Below are 17,556 nucleotides of genomic sequence, written 5' to 3' on the forward strand. Positions count from 1 at the left end.
ATTTTAAATGTCAAACATTAGAGTAACAGATTAATGTTTATATATCCATATAAATTAATGGGGTGGGAGTTTTAAATAATAAGTATAAATTTTGCTTAAATACTTGACTTGAAAAACTCACATATTAAATAAAAAAACATAATTTAGTACAAAATGTAGGGAATTCAATTTTTTAATAAATAAGTAATAAAAGGTCAGGCACTGTGGCTCACACCTGTAATCCCAGCACTTTGGGAGGCCAAGATGAGCGAGTCACCTGAGGTCAGGAGTTTGAGACCAGTCTGACCAATATGGCGAAACCCCGTCTCTACTTAAAATACAAAAATTAGCTGGGCATGATGGTAAGCGCCTATAATCCCAGCTACTCGAGAAGCTGAGGTGGGAGAATCGTTTGCAGCAGGGAGGTGGAGGTTGCAGTGAGCCGAAATCACACCACTGCACTCTAGCCTGAATGACAAAGTAAGACTTGGTCTCCGAGGGGTGAAAGGTAATGACAGCATTGGAAAATAATATATCAATACTTAAACTTTGATTTCCTTTGATTAACATATCATTTTCTTTTGTTTCTTTATACTTCCTCTGCTTTCTAAATGTTCTTTGTGAATCTTCAAATCAGATATTTTTAAAAGTTAAAAAAAAAAAGACTGGAGAAGGAGAAAGATTTCATTTTAGAGTGATGCAAGAGCTCTCATTTAGCTATTCTTCAGGTTTTAGACACCAATAATGGCTGTTATAGAAGTTAATTTATCTCCTTATTTGTGTTGTAAACTATCAGAGCATCCACTGCCACCTTAGAAATGAAACTCACACATTCATAACCACCACCCTGAGTGTTTTCTGAGCTACAGGATTCTTATGCTGTTAATATCCACCTAATATTTTTTATCTTCAATCATTTCAAGAATCTTATTCCTTTTTAGGGAAAATTCTATTTATTTCTTTTATGTTTAAGCACTGAAATGAACACTTTATAAAGTGTAACATAGAAAATGTATATCTCAAAAATTGCTTATTCCAGTTATATTTTTGTGCATTATTTAAGGGTAGAGCCTTAAGTTTATCCTAAGTACGTGTTGCCTTTTTCAATATGTAAAAATAGTAAGCTTTTTTGTTCTGTCTTGTAAGATAATTTATGTAATTTAATATTATCTTGTATTGCTAATTGATTATAATTTTCAAGCATGACAAAATAAGGTGAAACATTATTATTGAATATTTATTGGATTTTATAATCTTCCTATTTCACCAGTTCCCTGCCTCTCTAACTTTACTGCACCAATGGGAACAGTTCTTTCTCCCGATTACCCAGAAGGGTATGGAAATAATTTAAATTGCATCTGGACGATAATCTCTGATCCAGGGAGCCGGATACATCTTTCTTTCAATGACTTTGATTTGGAATCCCAGTTTGATTTCCTTGCTGTTAAAGATGGTGACTCTCCAGATTCCCCAATTCTTGGAACCTTTACTGGGGCTGAGGTGCCTTCTCATCTTACTAGCAATAGTCACATACTGCGATTGGAATTTCAAGCTGACCACTCAATGTCAGGACGTGGCTTCAACATCACTTACAATAGTAAGTTTCTGTTTCTGTTTTATTCCCCATATTTCTACAAATTTGAGCTGAAAAGGTGATCACGCGTCATTTGTTTCCTAGTTAAGAAAATTTGTAAAAGCTGTAAATCTCATTATGCCCAGGATGGTTATTTTGTCCTTCATTTCCAACCACATTTTACTCCCTATTATTATTAATATTTTTCTTTGTTTATGAGAGGTCCAATATCAAGGAAATATGTTTCAAATATTGTTATATAAGCCAATATATTTATCATTGTTATATCAGCCAACATATTTATATCTTAGCATAAACTCAAAGCTATTATATATCACATACTTTGTTATTTGCACACAACATAAAAGATAAATAAGGCTTCCCTTGAAGATATTCATCTACCAATAGATGTTAAACAACTAATCATGGCCTGAAATTGAAATTCCAAAGAAAAAATTTGCATGGCTACAGTATCATCATAGAGAAGGAAATAATTAACTTTGGATCTTAGCTTTGTTTTAGGTTTTATAACTGAACCACAGTATGCATATTAGTAAAACCACAATGGATTACTATGAAGAATAAATTAGTGATGTATGTGAATAATTTAGCACAGAGTACATGGTACTTAGTAAAAGCTTAATAAACATTAGCCATTATTGTTTAGTTGGTTTTTGAACAATTATCTTGACATCTTATGTTGTGTGAGATGTTGAATATTATTTATCTGCAAAAATGTTTATAATTATAGAAAGAAGATGAATCACATAAAGAAGAAAAAACCTTAGTGGATTAATAATACTTACATACTAATGCTTCTGTTTGCAAATATTTTACCTAAAGCCGTAGAATCCTAATAATTTTTACTTCTTCTCCTTGAAGCTTTTAAACTGTGTCAGATATTGATCAATTGAATGAGTTAATATTTAAGTATTGCATAATAATAGGATTTAGGTTTCAGCTCTTCTTGTGGGTTTTTAAAAAGAATTTCACACCTCACTCCCACCCTCACCTATTCAATGTTAAACTTTGGCAGGTAGTAACAAAGTATAATTGTGGTATTCTCCAAGTAACGCTAGTGGTGAATACTGTTACTGTAAGTTGTAAACATGTAATAGCATATTATTAAAGTTAAATTAGCTGTGACATATGTCATAGAAGCTTGCTGTATAAAAAGACTGCTTTATCTGAGAATCTTTTAAAAATAATTCATACATGTCTAAACAATAGATATGTATGTGCATCTATCTATTTATAATTTCTATTTTGTCTTAAATGCATAACATTTTTAACTTTAATGTCGATAGTCCTTCAGGAAATTATGGAAATACATCTTCCTGCTCCTGGTTCTGTTCTATAGTAAATAATTTAATTGATAATGTGCAAATTATTGTATTTAACACTTACTACTGAGATTAGTAGTATATTTTCTGAAATATATATTCAGCCACCATATAGTAGAGTTACCCTGCTTAATCAAAATTGAGTTTTTAAAACTAAAAAATAAAACAATAATTAGAAATAAGTATACATACAAAATATATTTTATGTATTCTAAAACTTACCTTAATATTCTTTTGCACCGTTTTACTTAAAATAAGAAGAATAGATAGTAAAATTATATAATTCATAAGCAGCATAAAGTGATCATTAGTGAGAAAATTTAAAATAACTGCACGTATTAATACAGTATTAATATAATAAATTATAAGCATCTCACAAAATGTATTTTATACTTTTATACTTTGCAACCTTAAATATTCTTCCATTTATATTATAATGCATTAAAATTTTATAATACACAACTAGTCACTCAAATGAATACAGAGAAAAATTTGAATGGTTCATGTAATCTATTTTCTATGAAAAATTCAAATAAACACATTTTTATTATACTCTGCTATTTGCTGTAACTTGGCTAAATATACACTGTGAGAGAAATAAGGCAGAATAAGGTAGTGGCCTTGAGGTCAAGACCTCATGTTCTCCTGAGGGACATGAGACAAATAACCCAAGATACAATAAGTTGTTGAGAAAAAAATTAAAAGCCAGTTCAGGGGATACATTTCAGTTCTATCAAGTCTATGACCCTAGCCAAGCACTTTAACCTTTCCTGAGTCTGACATTACTCTTTTTAATAGATGGCAATTACTTTCCTCATCAGCTGTTCTAAATATTAAATGAGATAATAACATATCACTGTGCCTAGAACATGATAATTGCAAAAGAATGAACTCTCTCCCCTTTTCCCTGATGGCAGAAAATAAATGTCATGGAAAATTATAAATAAATTGTAAACTTTTCATACTAGATTAAGACATTTCACTTTAATTCTCACAATGAAACTCACTCTTTCTCTCTATTCTGAACAGAATAGAGAAGTTTCCAAAGAGATATAGTCAATTAGTTTGTATTTTAATTAATTGAAATTCTGACCAGTTTATACTAGAAATACTTGCATAATCTTAGCCAGTCTCATGATCTCCAGAAATAAGCAGAAATAATTCTGTTTTGAAATTTTATAATTGTAGAGTACAATTAATATTTTAAAACAGTCATATTTATTGCACATCACAGGCAAACAGGTATGGTTAGAGAAGAACCTCCAAATTTATAATAAATAAAGATTTTGCAGAAATAAACACAACCTTTTAAAACATCTCCCTCTCTCTCTCTCTCTTTTTTTTTTTACCCAAAATATAGAAGGATCTCACTCTAGCTAATGTGTGTTTTTCTTTGCATATTATTTATAAAGCATTTGGACACAATGAATGCCCTGATCCTGGAGTACCAATCAATGCACGCCGGTTTGGGGACAACTTTCAATTAGGAAGTTCAATTTCAGTTATTTGTGAAGAAGGATTTATTAAAACCCAGGGAACAGAAACAATTACATGTATTCTTATGGATGGAAAAGTAATGTGGAGTGGACCAATTCCAAGATGTGGAGGTAAGTATAGCAGTGAGTGAGAAATAGTACCTCATTATCATTATGTGCAAGAAACCACAACAGGAAACACATTATCCTACCAGGACTGTTGTAATCATTATCTTAAAAGACTGCTTGGTATTCTATATTAAACACATGTTGTTAAGGACATTACACTTTAAATTTTTCATGTCAAAGTAAACTTTTAGAAATCTTTACTTTTTTCTTTAAAAAGCTCTTATTAAAAGAGACATTAATAAATGATAAATATTGGTTACATATGGAAACTCTCTTTAGTATACTTTTAAAAAAATTTTTTTACTGTACTTTGGACTCTGGGGTGCATGTGTACATTCTGCATCCTGCAGGATTGTTACATGGATACATACATGCAATGGTGGTTTGCTGTCTCCATTCCCCCCCTGCCCCACCCCCATCACCTACATCAGGCATTTCTCCCGGTGTTATCCCTCCCCATCCTCCCCACCCCATGTTGTCCCTCCTCACCCTTCCCCTCCACCCCCTCCACTTAACCCAGTGAGCATTGTTCTCTTCCCTGTGCCCAGGTGTTCTCATTGTTCGTCACCCACCTATGACTGAAAACGTGGTGATTTGTTTTCTGTTCTTGTGTCAGTTTGCTGAGAATGGTGGTTTCTAGATTCATCCATGTCTCTAAAAAGGACAGGAACTCGTTTTTTATTGTTGCACAGTATTCCACGGTGTATATGTACCACATATTCTTTGTCCAGTCTGTCATTGATGGGCATTTGGGTTGGTTTCAGGTCTTTGCTATCATAAACAGTGCCACAACGACCATACATGTGCATGTGTCTTTATAAAAGAACGATTAATAATCCTTTGGGTAAATATCCAGTAATTGGATTGCTGGGTCAAATGGAATTTCTATTTCTAGATCCTTGAGGAATTGCCACACTGTCTTCCATAACAGTTGAACTAATTTACACTCCCACCAACAGTGTAAAAGTGTTCCTTTTTCTTCACATCCTCTCCAGCATCTGTTGTCTCCAGATTTTTTAATGATTGCCATTCTAACTGACGTGAGGTGGTATCTCAATGTGTTTTTGATTTGCATTTCTCTTATGACCAATGATGAGCATTTTTTCATATGTTTGTTGACCTCATAAATGTCTTCCTTTGAAAAGTGTCTATTCATATCCTTCACCCACTTTTGAATGGGTTTGTTTGTTTTTTTCTTGTAAATCTGTTTTAGTTATTTGTAGATTCTGGCTATTAGCCCTTTGTCAGATGAGTAGATTGAAAACATTTTTTCTCATTCTGTTGGTTGCTGGTTCACTCTAATGATGTTTCTTTTGCTGTGAGAAAGCTCTGGAGTTTAATTAGATCCCATTTGTCTATTTTGGCTTTTGTTGCCAATGCTTTTGGTGTTTTAGTCATGAGGTCCTTGCCTGTGCCTATGTCCTGAATGGTGTTGCTTAGGTTTTCTTCTAGGGTTTGTATGGTGTTAGTTCTTATGTTTAAATAGTTAATCCATCTGGAGTTAGTTTTTGTATAATGTGTAAGAAAGGGGTCTAGTTTCAGCTTCCTACATATGGCTAGCCAGTTTTCCCAACACCATTTGTTAAACAAGGAATCCTTTTCCCATTGCTCGTTTTTGTCCTGTTTGTCAAAGATCAGAGGGTTGTAGATGTGTGGCATTTTTTTCTGAGGCCTCTGTTCTGTTCCATTGGTCTGTATCTCTGTTTTGGTACCAGTATCATGCTGTTCTGATTGCTGTAGCCTTGTCATACAGTTTGAAGTCAGGTAGCATGATGCCTCCAGCTTTATTATTTTTGCTTAGGATTGTCTTGGCTATGTGGGCTCTCTTTTGGCTCCATATGAAGTTTAAAGTGGTTTTTCGCAGTTTTGTGAAGAAGGTCAATGGTAGCTTGATCGGGACAGCATAGAATCTATAAATTACTTTGGATGGTATGGCCATTTTCACAATATTGTTTCTTCCTAACAGTGAGCATGGAATGTTTTTCCATCTGTTTGTGTCCTCTCTTATTTCCTTGATCAGTGGTTTGTAGTTCTCTTTGAATAGATCTTTTATAGCATTTGTTAGTTATATTCCTAGGTATTTTATTCTCTTGGTAGCAATTGTAAATGGTTTGGCACTCTGTTTGTCTGTTGTTGGTGTATAGGAATGCTTGTGATTTCTGCACATTGATTTTGTGTCCTGAAACTTTGCTGAAGTTGCTTATCAGCTTAAGGAGGTTTTGAGCTAAGATGATGGGGTCTTCTAAATATGTGATCATGTCATCTGCAAATAGGGACAATTTCACTTCTTCTTTTCCTAATTGAATGCCCTTTATTTCTTTTTCTTGCTGAATTGCTCTGGCTAAAACTTCCAATACTATATTAAGTACAAGTGGTGAGAGAGGGCATCCTTGTCTGATGCCAGTTTTTAAAGGGAATGATTCTAGTTTTGCCTGTTCAGTATGATATTGGCTGTGGGTTTGCAATTAATAACTTTTATTATCTTGAGATACATTCCATTAATAGCTAGTTTATTGAGAGTTTTTAGCATAAAGGGCTGTTGAATTTTGTCGAAGGCCTTCTCTACATCTATTGAGAAAATTCTGTGGTTTTGTCTTTGGTTCTGTTTATGTGGTGGATGATGTTTATAGATTTGCATATGTTGAACCAGCCTTGCATCCCCAGGATGAAGCTTACTTGATTGTGGTGGATAAGCATTTTGATGTGCTGTTGGATTCAGTTTGCCAGGATTTTATTGAGGATTTTTGCATCAATGGTCAGCATGGGTATTGGCTTATAGTTTTCTCTTTTAGTTGTGTCTCTGCCAGGTTTTGGTATCAGGACAATGTTGATCTCATAGAAAGAGCTGGAGAGGATTTCCTCTTTTTGTATTGTTTGGAAAAGTTTCAACAGGAATGCTACCAGCTCCTGTTTGTACATCTGGTATAATTCGGCTGTAACCCATCTGGACCTGGACTCTTTTCATTGTTAGGCTATTAAATGCTGCCTCAACTTCAGATCTTGTTATTGGTCTATTCAGGGTTTCAACTTCATCCTGGCTTAGTCTTGAGAGTGTGCAAGTATCCAGGAATTTATCCATTTCTTCCAGATTTACTGGTTTATGTTCATAGAGCTGTTTGTAGTAATCTCTGATCATAGTTTGTATTTCCAAGGAATCAGTGGTGATCACTTCTTTATCATTTTTTATTGCATCTATTCAATTTTTCTCTCTTTTATTTTTTATTAGTCTAGCTGGCAGTCTCTCTATTTTGTTGATCTTTTCAAGAAACCAGCACCTGGATTTGTTGATTTTTTGAACTCCTTTTGCATCTCTATCTCCTTCAGTTCTTCTCTGATCTTAGTTATTTCTTGTCTTCTGCTAGCTTGTGAGTTTTTTTGATCTTGCTACTCTAGCTTTTTCAATTTTGATGATAGGATGTTGATTTTAGATCTTTCCTTGTTTCTCATGTGGGCATTTATTGCTATAAATTTCCCTCTAGACACTGCTTTAAATTTGTCCCAATGGTACATTGTGTCTTCATTCTCATTGGTTTCAAAAAACATTTTTATTTCTGCCTTCATTTCATTTTTTATTCATTCGTCATTCAGTAGCAAGTTGCTCAGTTTCCATGTGATTGTGTGTTTTTGAGTGCTTTTCTTAATCCTGAGTTTTAATTTGATTGTCGTGTGGTCTGTGAGACTGTTTTTTATGATTTCCATTCTTTTGCATTTGGTAAGGAGTGATTTACTTCTAATTATGTGGTCAATTTTAGAGTAAGTGTGATGTGGTGCTGAAAAGAATGTGCATTCTGTGGATTTGGGGTGGTGTGTTTGGTAAATGTCCATTAGGTTCACTTGGTCCAGATCTGTGTTCAAGTCATGGATATCCTTGTTGACTTTCTGTCTCAATGAGCTGTCCAATATTGTCAGTGGAGTGTTAAAGTCTCCCACTATTATTGTGCAGGAGTCTAAGTCTCTTCGTAGGTCATTAAGAACTTGCCTTATGTATCTGGAAAAAAAAAAAAAAAAGAACTTGCTTTATGTATCTGGGTGCTCGTGCACTGGGTGTGTATATTAGGATGGTTAGCTCTTCTTGTTGCATTGATCCTTTTACCATTATGTAATGCCCTTCTTTGTCTCTTTTGATCTTTTGTGGTTTAAAGCCCATTTTATCAGAGACTAGGATTGCTACCACTGTTTTTTTGCTCTCCATTTGCCTGGTCAAACTTCTTCCATCCCTTTATTCTGAGTCTATGTGAGTCTTTGCCCATGAGATGGGTCTCCTGAATATAGCACATCAATGGTTCTTCACTTTTTAATCCAGTTTGTCAGTCTCTGTCTTTTGATTGAGGCATTTAGGCCATTTACATTCAACATTAATATTGTTATGTTTGAATTTGATCCTGCCATTTTGTTACTGGCTGGTTGTTTTGCCCATTAGTTTACACAGTTTCTTCATTGTATTGTTGTTCTTTACCATTTGATACATTTTGGCAGTGGCTGGTACTGGTTGTGCCTTTCCATGTTTAGTACTTCCTTCAGGAGCTCTTGTAAGGCAGGTCTTGTAGCAATGAAATCTCTCAGCAATTGCTTGTCTATAAAGGATTTTATTTCTTCTTCACTTATGAAGCTTAGTTTGGCCAAATACAAAATTTTGGGTTGAAAGTACTTTTCTATAACTTTATATTGAATATTGGCCCCCACTCCCTTCTAGCTTATAGGGTTTCTGCTGAGAGATCTGCTTTGAGTCTGATATTCTTTCCTTTGTGGGTGACTCAACCTTTCTCTCCAGCTGCCCTTAGGATTTTTTTCCATCATTTCAACCCTGGTGAATCTGACGATTATGTGCCTTGAGGTTGCTCTTCTTGAGGAATATGTTCGTGGTGTTCTCTGTATTTCCTGGATTTGAATGTTGGCCTGCCTTGTTAGGTTGGGGAAGTTCTCTTGGATAATATCCTGAAGAGTGTTTTCCAGCTTGGCTTCATTCTTCCCATCACATTCAGGAATGCCAATCAAGTGTAGATTAGGTCTTTTCACATATTCCCATAGTTCTTGGAGGCTTTGTTTATTTCTTTCATTCTTTTTTTCTCTAATCTTTGTTCTCATTTTATTTCATTAATTTGATCTTCAATCTCTGATATCCTTTCTTCTGCTTGATTGATTTGGTTGTTGAAACTTGTGTATGCCTGGTGAAGTTCTCGTGCTGTTTTTCAGCTCCATCAAGTCATTTATGTTTTTCCCTAAGCTGGTTATTCTAGTTAGCATTTCACCTAAACTTTTTTCAAGGTTCTTAGTTTCTTTGCATTGAGTTAGAACATGGCCTTTTAACTGAGAGAAGTTTGTTATTAACCACCTTCTGAAGCCTGCTTCTGTCAATTCGTCAAACTCATTCTCTGGCTTGCTTTGTTCCCTTGATGGTGAAGAGTTGTGATCCCTGGAAGCAGAAGAGGTGTTCTGGTCTTTGATGATTTCATCCTTTTTGCACTGCTTTCTGCCCATCTTCGTGGATTTATCTCCCTTTGATCTTTGAAGTTGGTGATTTCAGGAGGAATCTCTGAGAGAGTGTCCTTTCTGTTGAGGTTGGAGCTATAACTTTTTTGGCCTGTAGAGGTGCTGCTAGGCTGCCTTGGATTTAGTCAGACTGCTGAGTGAGTGATCTTCCCCTGGAGTTTGTTTTCAGGTGAGATTAGCCCCACCTTCCTTCTCTCCTTCCCCGAGTTCAATCTTTCCAGTTGGGGTCAAACTTGTATATTTGCTCTGAAGCTCTCTAACACACGGACTTCAGTTTGAATTTTGTAGGGGTGGGGCCTGTCAGGTCTTATGACCTGTTTCCCTGCTTTCAACTCTGCCTCTTTCTGTGGGATGGGTAGTTCCATCCCACTGGCATTAGTTCAAACTTCTGCCGAGGTCTGTGCCAACAACTGTGGCATCAGGTGGAGGCCCTTGCTCAGATTTGCATTGACAACTCACAGCACCCCTCCATCCAACTGGCCTCTCATGGACCATGGGTTGCAGGAGGTATGAGGGAAGCACAGGATCCAAATCGGAGCACTGAGGAGGTAAAGTCTCTGACCCTCTGAGCTTGCTGCATATTCCAGGTGAGGACACACCTTGCCCTGTCTTGGTTTGCCCTCCCTGGGCTGCCTTCACGCTGCTTTGGCTCATCTTCCCTGGGCTATTTTCAGTATCCTACCAGTCCCACTGGAAGGAACCCGGCACCTTGCTTGGAAACATGAAGTTCTCTAGCCCTCTGAGTCTCATTCTCTGGGAGCTACATTATGGTGTTGCCTCCTCTCAGCCATCTTGGTGTGCCTCCTCTTTAGTATACTTCTTATACTTTAGTATACATTTTAATATTCATTTCCTTTTTTCTTGGTATTTTAGCTATTCATGGTACACACTGATTTTAAAAAATTTGTTAATAATCATCAATTATAATAAATACACTTATGCTAAAACAGCCATTTATTTAAAATATATTATTTCTGAAGGCATCATTTGCTAATTTTTTGTCAGTTTTTATTTTTCCAATGTAATATAGTCAACAAGGTTCAGGTCATATTTGTAATATGTGTGTGTGCGTGCACAATATGTATAATGTTTGGAATTATTATTTTTTGTTTGTTTGTTTTTAACCAAGTCTCACTGTGTTGCCCAGGTTACAGTGCAATAGCACAATCTCAGCTCACTGCAACCTCTGCCTCCCAGATTCATGTGATTCTTCTGCCTCAGCCGACCTAGAAACTGGGATTACAGGTGCATGTCACCATGCCCAGCTAACTTTTTGTATTTTTAGTAAAGAGAGGGTTTCACCATGTTGGCCAGGCTGGTCTCAAACTCCTGATCTCAAGTGATCTGCCTGCTTCGGCCTCCCAAAATGCTGGGATTACAGGCATGAGCCACTCCACATGGCCTATTTTTTGTATATATACACTCACGTAAAATCTCAAATTACATTGGTAAGAGGGAAGGATGATCATAGTTAAAAATAAAGCATGTCAATTATATAGTATATAAATTTAGAATCTACTGAAAGGAGGGGGCATTATTTAGATTTCCCACATGGGGAATTATTCTAAATTTTAACTTCTCCTTCCACTATAGCACCTAATAATAAGTATCTATTTTATTGAAAATATATAAATAAACTTTTACTAAGAAATAGATGAATTATAACTGTATAATACCCTTTAGTAGATTGCCACACAATAATTGTTTTAAAAATAGTTTCTTTTTCTTATTTTCCAAGTTTTTCTTTTTACCTGTGTCAAAACTGACTAGCTGATAAATTAAGAATATTTAATATGTAGCTTTCCAAAGTATAGCAGACTTAATTGAAGAATAAAGCATTACCTATATTGCTGACTTTCACTGGATTGAACAATTTCATGTGTCTCATAATGAAGTAATACCAGACCATGTAACCATGTAATTATGTTTTCCTAGTGACCCCTTCAATTAATGCTTTTCCTCTTTTTACTTCTAATTGCTTTCTCATTTGTGATACCGGGGGGTGGAACTAGATGACTTTAGTGTTCTTTTTCAAACTTCAAATGGGGTAGGTTCAGCAGGGGCCACTCTGTCAGTAATTATGACTATGATGTTATTTTAAAAACACAATGGAGTTACACAGTAAAGGACTAAAGTAAAAAGGGAAAATGGATAGTAATACTTCATTTTTCCATTATTCTTTTTGCCGTAGCCCATTCATTCTTTTAACATATTTTTGATCAAGCCTTGAGGAACCAGTAAGGAAAATCTACATTAGCATTTATTTTGTTTGTTTACTTTGAGACAGATTTTTGCTCTTGAGCCCAGTCTGGAGTGCAGTGGTATGGTCTCTGCCTGGCCGCCTGGGGTTCAAGTGATTTTTGTGCCTCAGACTCCTGAGTATCTGGGACTATAGTCAGGAGCCACCATGCCCGTCTTATTTTTTTGTATTCTTAGGAGAGGTGGGTTTTTGCCATGTTGGCCAGGCTGGGCTTGAACTTCTGACTTCAGGTGATTCACCTACCTTGGCTTTCCAAAGTGCTGGGATTACAAGGGTGAGCCACTGTGCTTAGCTGCCATACATTAGCATTTGAAGGAATAGTAGGAAATGGGAGAAAAGTATGTTTCCAGCAAAAGGAATAGAGCAAGTTCAGTGTGACTGCAGTGGAGGAACAGAGTGAGTTGGATCTGATGAATGACTAGAGAAGTCCAGAGAATTAGACCCTTTGTAAATAATGCTAAATAGCTCCAAAGTGGCTGATTGAGAGCCATTGCAGCTGGGAAATGACATTATCTGAGCCTCACCCTTCCCTGCACTGAAATTTGTTTTAAATCTCAGTGAACACATACAGAGACCACTTGCAGGTAAGTTTTGAATTTTGTTGGATCCTTGTTTGCCTAACTTGGTTATTGTTTTCAGAGTTACTTGGTGCCTAGCTGCATTGCAGAGGTAAAAATAATTATTAACATCAGTGAATAATTTAATGAATCACTACTTAATTAGATAGAGCAATTTCAAGGAGATTTTTCTACTATCTGTGAAAAATAAATAATATTTAACTTTGAAAAATAAGTAAGATAAAATATTCAGAACTCTAACCTGACAGAGGCCCATAAGCCCTTCACTCATCCCAGAGAACCTTTATGAAGTTTCTGACAGACAAGAACTGTTTTTCTCTATGTGGGAGTGAAATGACACACAGTTGGCTCACTTGCCTGTTTGCGGGCCCAATAGCAAGGTGGAAACATCACTAAGGATGAAGTTGGAGCCAAGGAAGGCAGAACTGGAATGGGCCCTAAGCAATCTTAGGGTGGCCCTTGCCAGGTTGCCAGCTCCATCCCAAAACACCCTCTGAGCCAATTTCCACCTGACAAAGTAGACTGCTGTCAACTCTGTAATTAACTCAGGTGGGTTTGATTTCTGAGCCTCTAATTAAGGTTTATGTTTATCTCCTTTAGTTTTGCTTAAATTCTACTTAGTACTAACAATGAAAGCCTGAAATTAGCCGAGGAAATATTTTTTTTATTTTTCCTAATTAAAAAAAAATAAAAAACTTCCCCATCCTCCCACCATTCCTGAAGGTTCCAGAGCCACTCCCACTTACATAGAAAATTATGGTTGGGAGCCTACAACTCCTGTCTCATTTGTTCTCTAGACTGTCCATACTTTTACAGAAAAAAAAATTATTATTTATTATAGTTCATCTTTTGGGCACCATCACAACCTCCAACGTACACTTAACATTTTAGCTAAAACTTTTAAATTATTGTCATATTAACCATTTCAAATAGAATAAAATTTTAAATGTACATGTTTGTATTTTCTAGTGAATAAAACTAAATTCCTACTTCTATTCTCTTCAAAATCAAATTGCTAAAGTTATGTATGTATATGGATTGATGTTTATTAAAATTAAAAGTTTGAACATTTTGTTTTAATCAGAACTTACGGAACAATGGAAGCCATCTAAAATGTTTTTGTTTGGAAACTCAGAGTTTCAATACACTTAAAGATTACCACCATCACCACCCCAACTCCTCTCTATCATAAGTGTCTAAAAGCTTAGGCATATTAGCAAATTAGTGATCCACCCATGTCAGTCAGTCCTCAAACTGAGGAATCAGTCCGTCCCTAAAACTTTAGGAAATCTTTGAGAATAGTTAAAGAAACTTTCATCTGCCATAGTCTTGAATAAGGATTGTCAGACCAAAAGAGAGAAATATCATGACGGGTTGCAGTTTTATGATCCCACATTTCAGATAACTTAAATAAAATTGTTCAGCAGAATTTGGTTATATGTTTTATTCACTGACCTGAAGTTCAACACTGATACATAACTTAAGGATAGATTGGGGCTTTCTGAAAATTTTAACTCATTTCTCCAGAATGAATTTATCCAATTCTCACCATAAAGAAGAAAGATTAGATGCCTTTTATGGCCTTATGAGCTTTCAGTTCTGCTTGTGGCAAAAAAAAAAAAAAAAAAAAAAAAAAGTTACTGTAATCAGCATTGTAGTTATTTTAGGCTGAATTCCACAAACTGTCACCTTAACTCAGTTTAATGGCAGCCAATGAATGCTTCGCCAACACTGCAATAGTAGCCTAAATATAACTGGCTCTACCTAGGGCCAGTCTCTTCATGGCATCTTCTTCAAAGAAACATCCTAAAGCACTGAATAACTGTGTACATGGTTGTTGTAGATCTTCTTTAATGGGCTGACCTAGGGATTTTCATAATGTGTCACACAGAAAGCTTTCTAAAAACCCTCTTTCTCTGTCTTCACCAGTGCCCCACTCATAGCAGCTGCTTTAACTGCTGTTTTCACTTCACAGCACAGCTTTCCTCACATTCATTTTACTATTCTGTATAGTCCAGGCCCCTTTTGGATATCGTGTGAGCCTCCTCACTAAGTTCAACCCTCTTGAAATACAGTTTTCATGCAAGAATCGTCTTTCTTTGAATTCCTTCTTTTCACATTCTATACCTACCTTTTTCTTTATTGTAGTATTATCAGAATTTCAGGGGCCTCAGAGGACATTGTCAAGCAAACCTGTACCATAACCTTCAAAGTTCTTTCTACCAACCTAAGTTCAAGGAAATTGGGAAGTGGGACACAACATAATTGCATTTAGATTTTATTTCTCCACTTAAGCATGTGTGTTTGTGTCTCCTGAAATATGAATAATATAGTGGTTTTTTTTTTTTAGATGAAGTCTCACTCTGTTGCCCAGGCTAGAGTTCAGTAGCATAATTTTGGCTCACTGCAACCTTTGCCTCCCAGGTTCTAACCGTCCTCCTGTCTCAGCTTCCCAAGTAGGTGGGATAACAGACACACACCATGCTCAGTTAATTTGTATGTTTTTAGTAGAGACGGGGTTTCACCACATTGGCCAGGCTGGTCATGAACTCCCAACCTCAGATGATCCACCCACCTCAGCTTCCCAAAGTTCTGGGATTACAGGCATGAGCCACTGCGCCCAGCTAAGATAGTACTTTCTCTTAATTCTTTTTTTCAAGGGAAGCTTGGACAACTGAATTTTCTTTACTGTACCAGGCAATGCAAACTTGAACTATTCTTGACCTCCAAATCCCAGAATCCTGTAATCATCCAGTAAAATCCCACAGCACTTCTTACCACTGGAATTTTTCTTGTGACCAGTACTGCTATACAGAAAGCAAATTTTAAGGGTAATATTTGACTCATCAGAGGGATTTTCTTATTGGGATTTGGGAAACCCACTTGTCTCTGTCCACATAAATCTGCCTATCTAAGGGACAACTCCAAGGGCTTGAGACTTTCAGCATGCCTCATTGTCTGCTGAAAGTTATCAGCCTCGTTTCTACTTCAAATGATCTGAGCATCATTACTTGGCTTTCTTTCTTAAATTTAGCCATAATTAACTTACTTTCTTAGCTCTGATTTGCTTTACCAGATTCTTGAGATCAGTTTGTAAAGGAGAGTGTCTGTGATTATTTGGTAAATTAGCTATAAGTAATTCTGCCATGATCTTGTTGCAGGTATTTTTGATTCTCCAATCTTTTAATACTCTTCCTTAGTGGATGTCTTGCTTTTAACTCTTTCTGTGAGTTTAACACAGAGCCAGAAAATGTCTTTCCAAAATTTTTACTGAACTCAACTTCATCTAGATACTTATGTCTTCCAGGATGGTGAAGCCAACTGCCACTAGACAAGATGGTAGTTTTGGCGAATCTGGGTCTACAGATAGTACCTAATCACCAATGTCTCAGATAAGGAATCATAATCTTAAATTCTTACAGGAGCAAGGAAGTAACAAAAATAAATTAGATGGGCTAAAGAAAGCAGGCTACCCTCCCAAGGGGCACGTGTGTTTTCTTACTTTTTATAGAGACATAGTCACAGATAAATATTTCTTTGCTTAACAACAACATAAACAATAATTATATTATTGAAAACTGAGAGAGCAATGTTTCCATTATCCTATACAATACCTCATGGACATTAGAAAAGAGCAGCAATCAATCTGTTGTGCTAGGCCAAGTGAAACAGTTCAGAAACCGTATATTGGACAGCAACCTCTATTCCTTCTAAGAAAGCACAGCAATGTCTCAAGAAATTGGAATCCTTTTTCCCCACTTAACAATCATTTTGCAAAGTAGTTATTTCCTGAGGAAGTTTCTTGAGTTGCTCTATTTAGTTGTGAAGTTGGGTAACTCTTTTTAAGACCAATCCTCTAGCACCTAGAGTCTAGCTGGAACATCCTATCTTGAATTGTGCATTCTCCTCCAAATGATTATTTCAAACTCAAAGTACTCTCTGCAAAATCCTTTCATCTGTGCATTAATACTCTGCTCATGTCTTATCCTATTTTTACCATGACGTAGTACAATTTTGCTAATAATTTAGCTGCTAATGTGGCTCAATTGTCTAGTATAATTTGATTTCAAGCAGACTCAAGAACTAGTCCAAAGTTATTTAAGAAGCACTGATAGAGATTTTTACTTTGACTTTTTTTTTGTCAGGATGCAAGTGTTTTATACAATGAAGTAAACAGAAGGCTTCTCAAATGTCTTCCTAAGCCATCTCTTCCCCCTTCTCACCCAGCATTCAAGGTAGCTTGTAAAAATCGTCACCACCATCATCATTATCATTTATTTCCCTTTTTCTCTTCCCCCTTGCTTACACACACAGTCCTCTCATCACTAAGCTCTTCTCTTCCTTCCTATTTACCTTTCTATGGCCCATGTCTTTGCTCACATGAGTTTCATCCCACTGTCATACACATAATCTTCAAGTTAACACAAAATCTACTCCACTATGCTCTGCCCCCAGAAAAGATTCATTAATTCCATTCTGATGGTTTTTCAGTTGAGATTTTATCTCCTTGGAAGCTCAGTGAATAAATTCTCCACCTTGTTATAATAAATTATATACTAGTTTTGAAAACAAAAAGGAGAGAGACAGCAAGTTTTTGACATATATTTTCAGCTTCTCTCTGAGTTGTATTCCTACTTTATAATGACTGCTACTGAATTTGCCAGTAATAAGCCAGTCAATGAATCCCAAAAGAACTTGAAAGAGATACAAGGCCACGAGATGTAGTATA

The 17,556-nt window shown here is 36.0% G+C and overlaps 1 protein-coding gene across 11 annotated transcripts in view; it reads left to right on the forward strand.

Moving 5' to 3' along the window:
- The window catches only part of CSMD3 (CUB and Sushi multiple domains 3), a 1,279,316-nt gene that overhangs the window by 773,047 nt on the left and 488,713 nt on the right, over positions 1-17,556 (forward strand). For all 11 annotated transcript variants that reach the window (XM_002759280.8, XM_017965625.4, XM_035276379.3 and 8 more), the window contains 2 exons: positions 1,250-1,576; positions 4,308-4,502. In XM_002759280.8, the coding sequence (XP_002759326.1) occupies positions 1,250-1,576; positions 4,308-4,502 (522 nt within the window). The remainder of the gene's footprint in view (positions 1-1,249; positions 1,577-4,307; positions 4,503-17,556) is intronic.

This window comes from Callithrix jacchus, chromosome 16 (genome assembly GCF_049354715.1).
Source record: "Callithrix jacchus isolate 240 chromosome 16, calJac240_pri, whole genome shotgun sequence".
In the NCBI taxonomy this organism is placed as follows: Eukaryota; Metazoa; Chordata; class Mammalia; order Primates; family Cebidae; genus Callithrix; species Callithrix jacchus.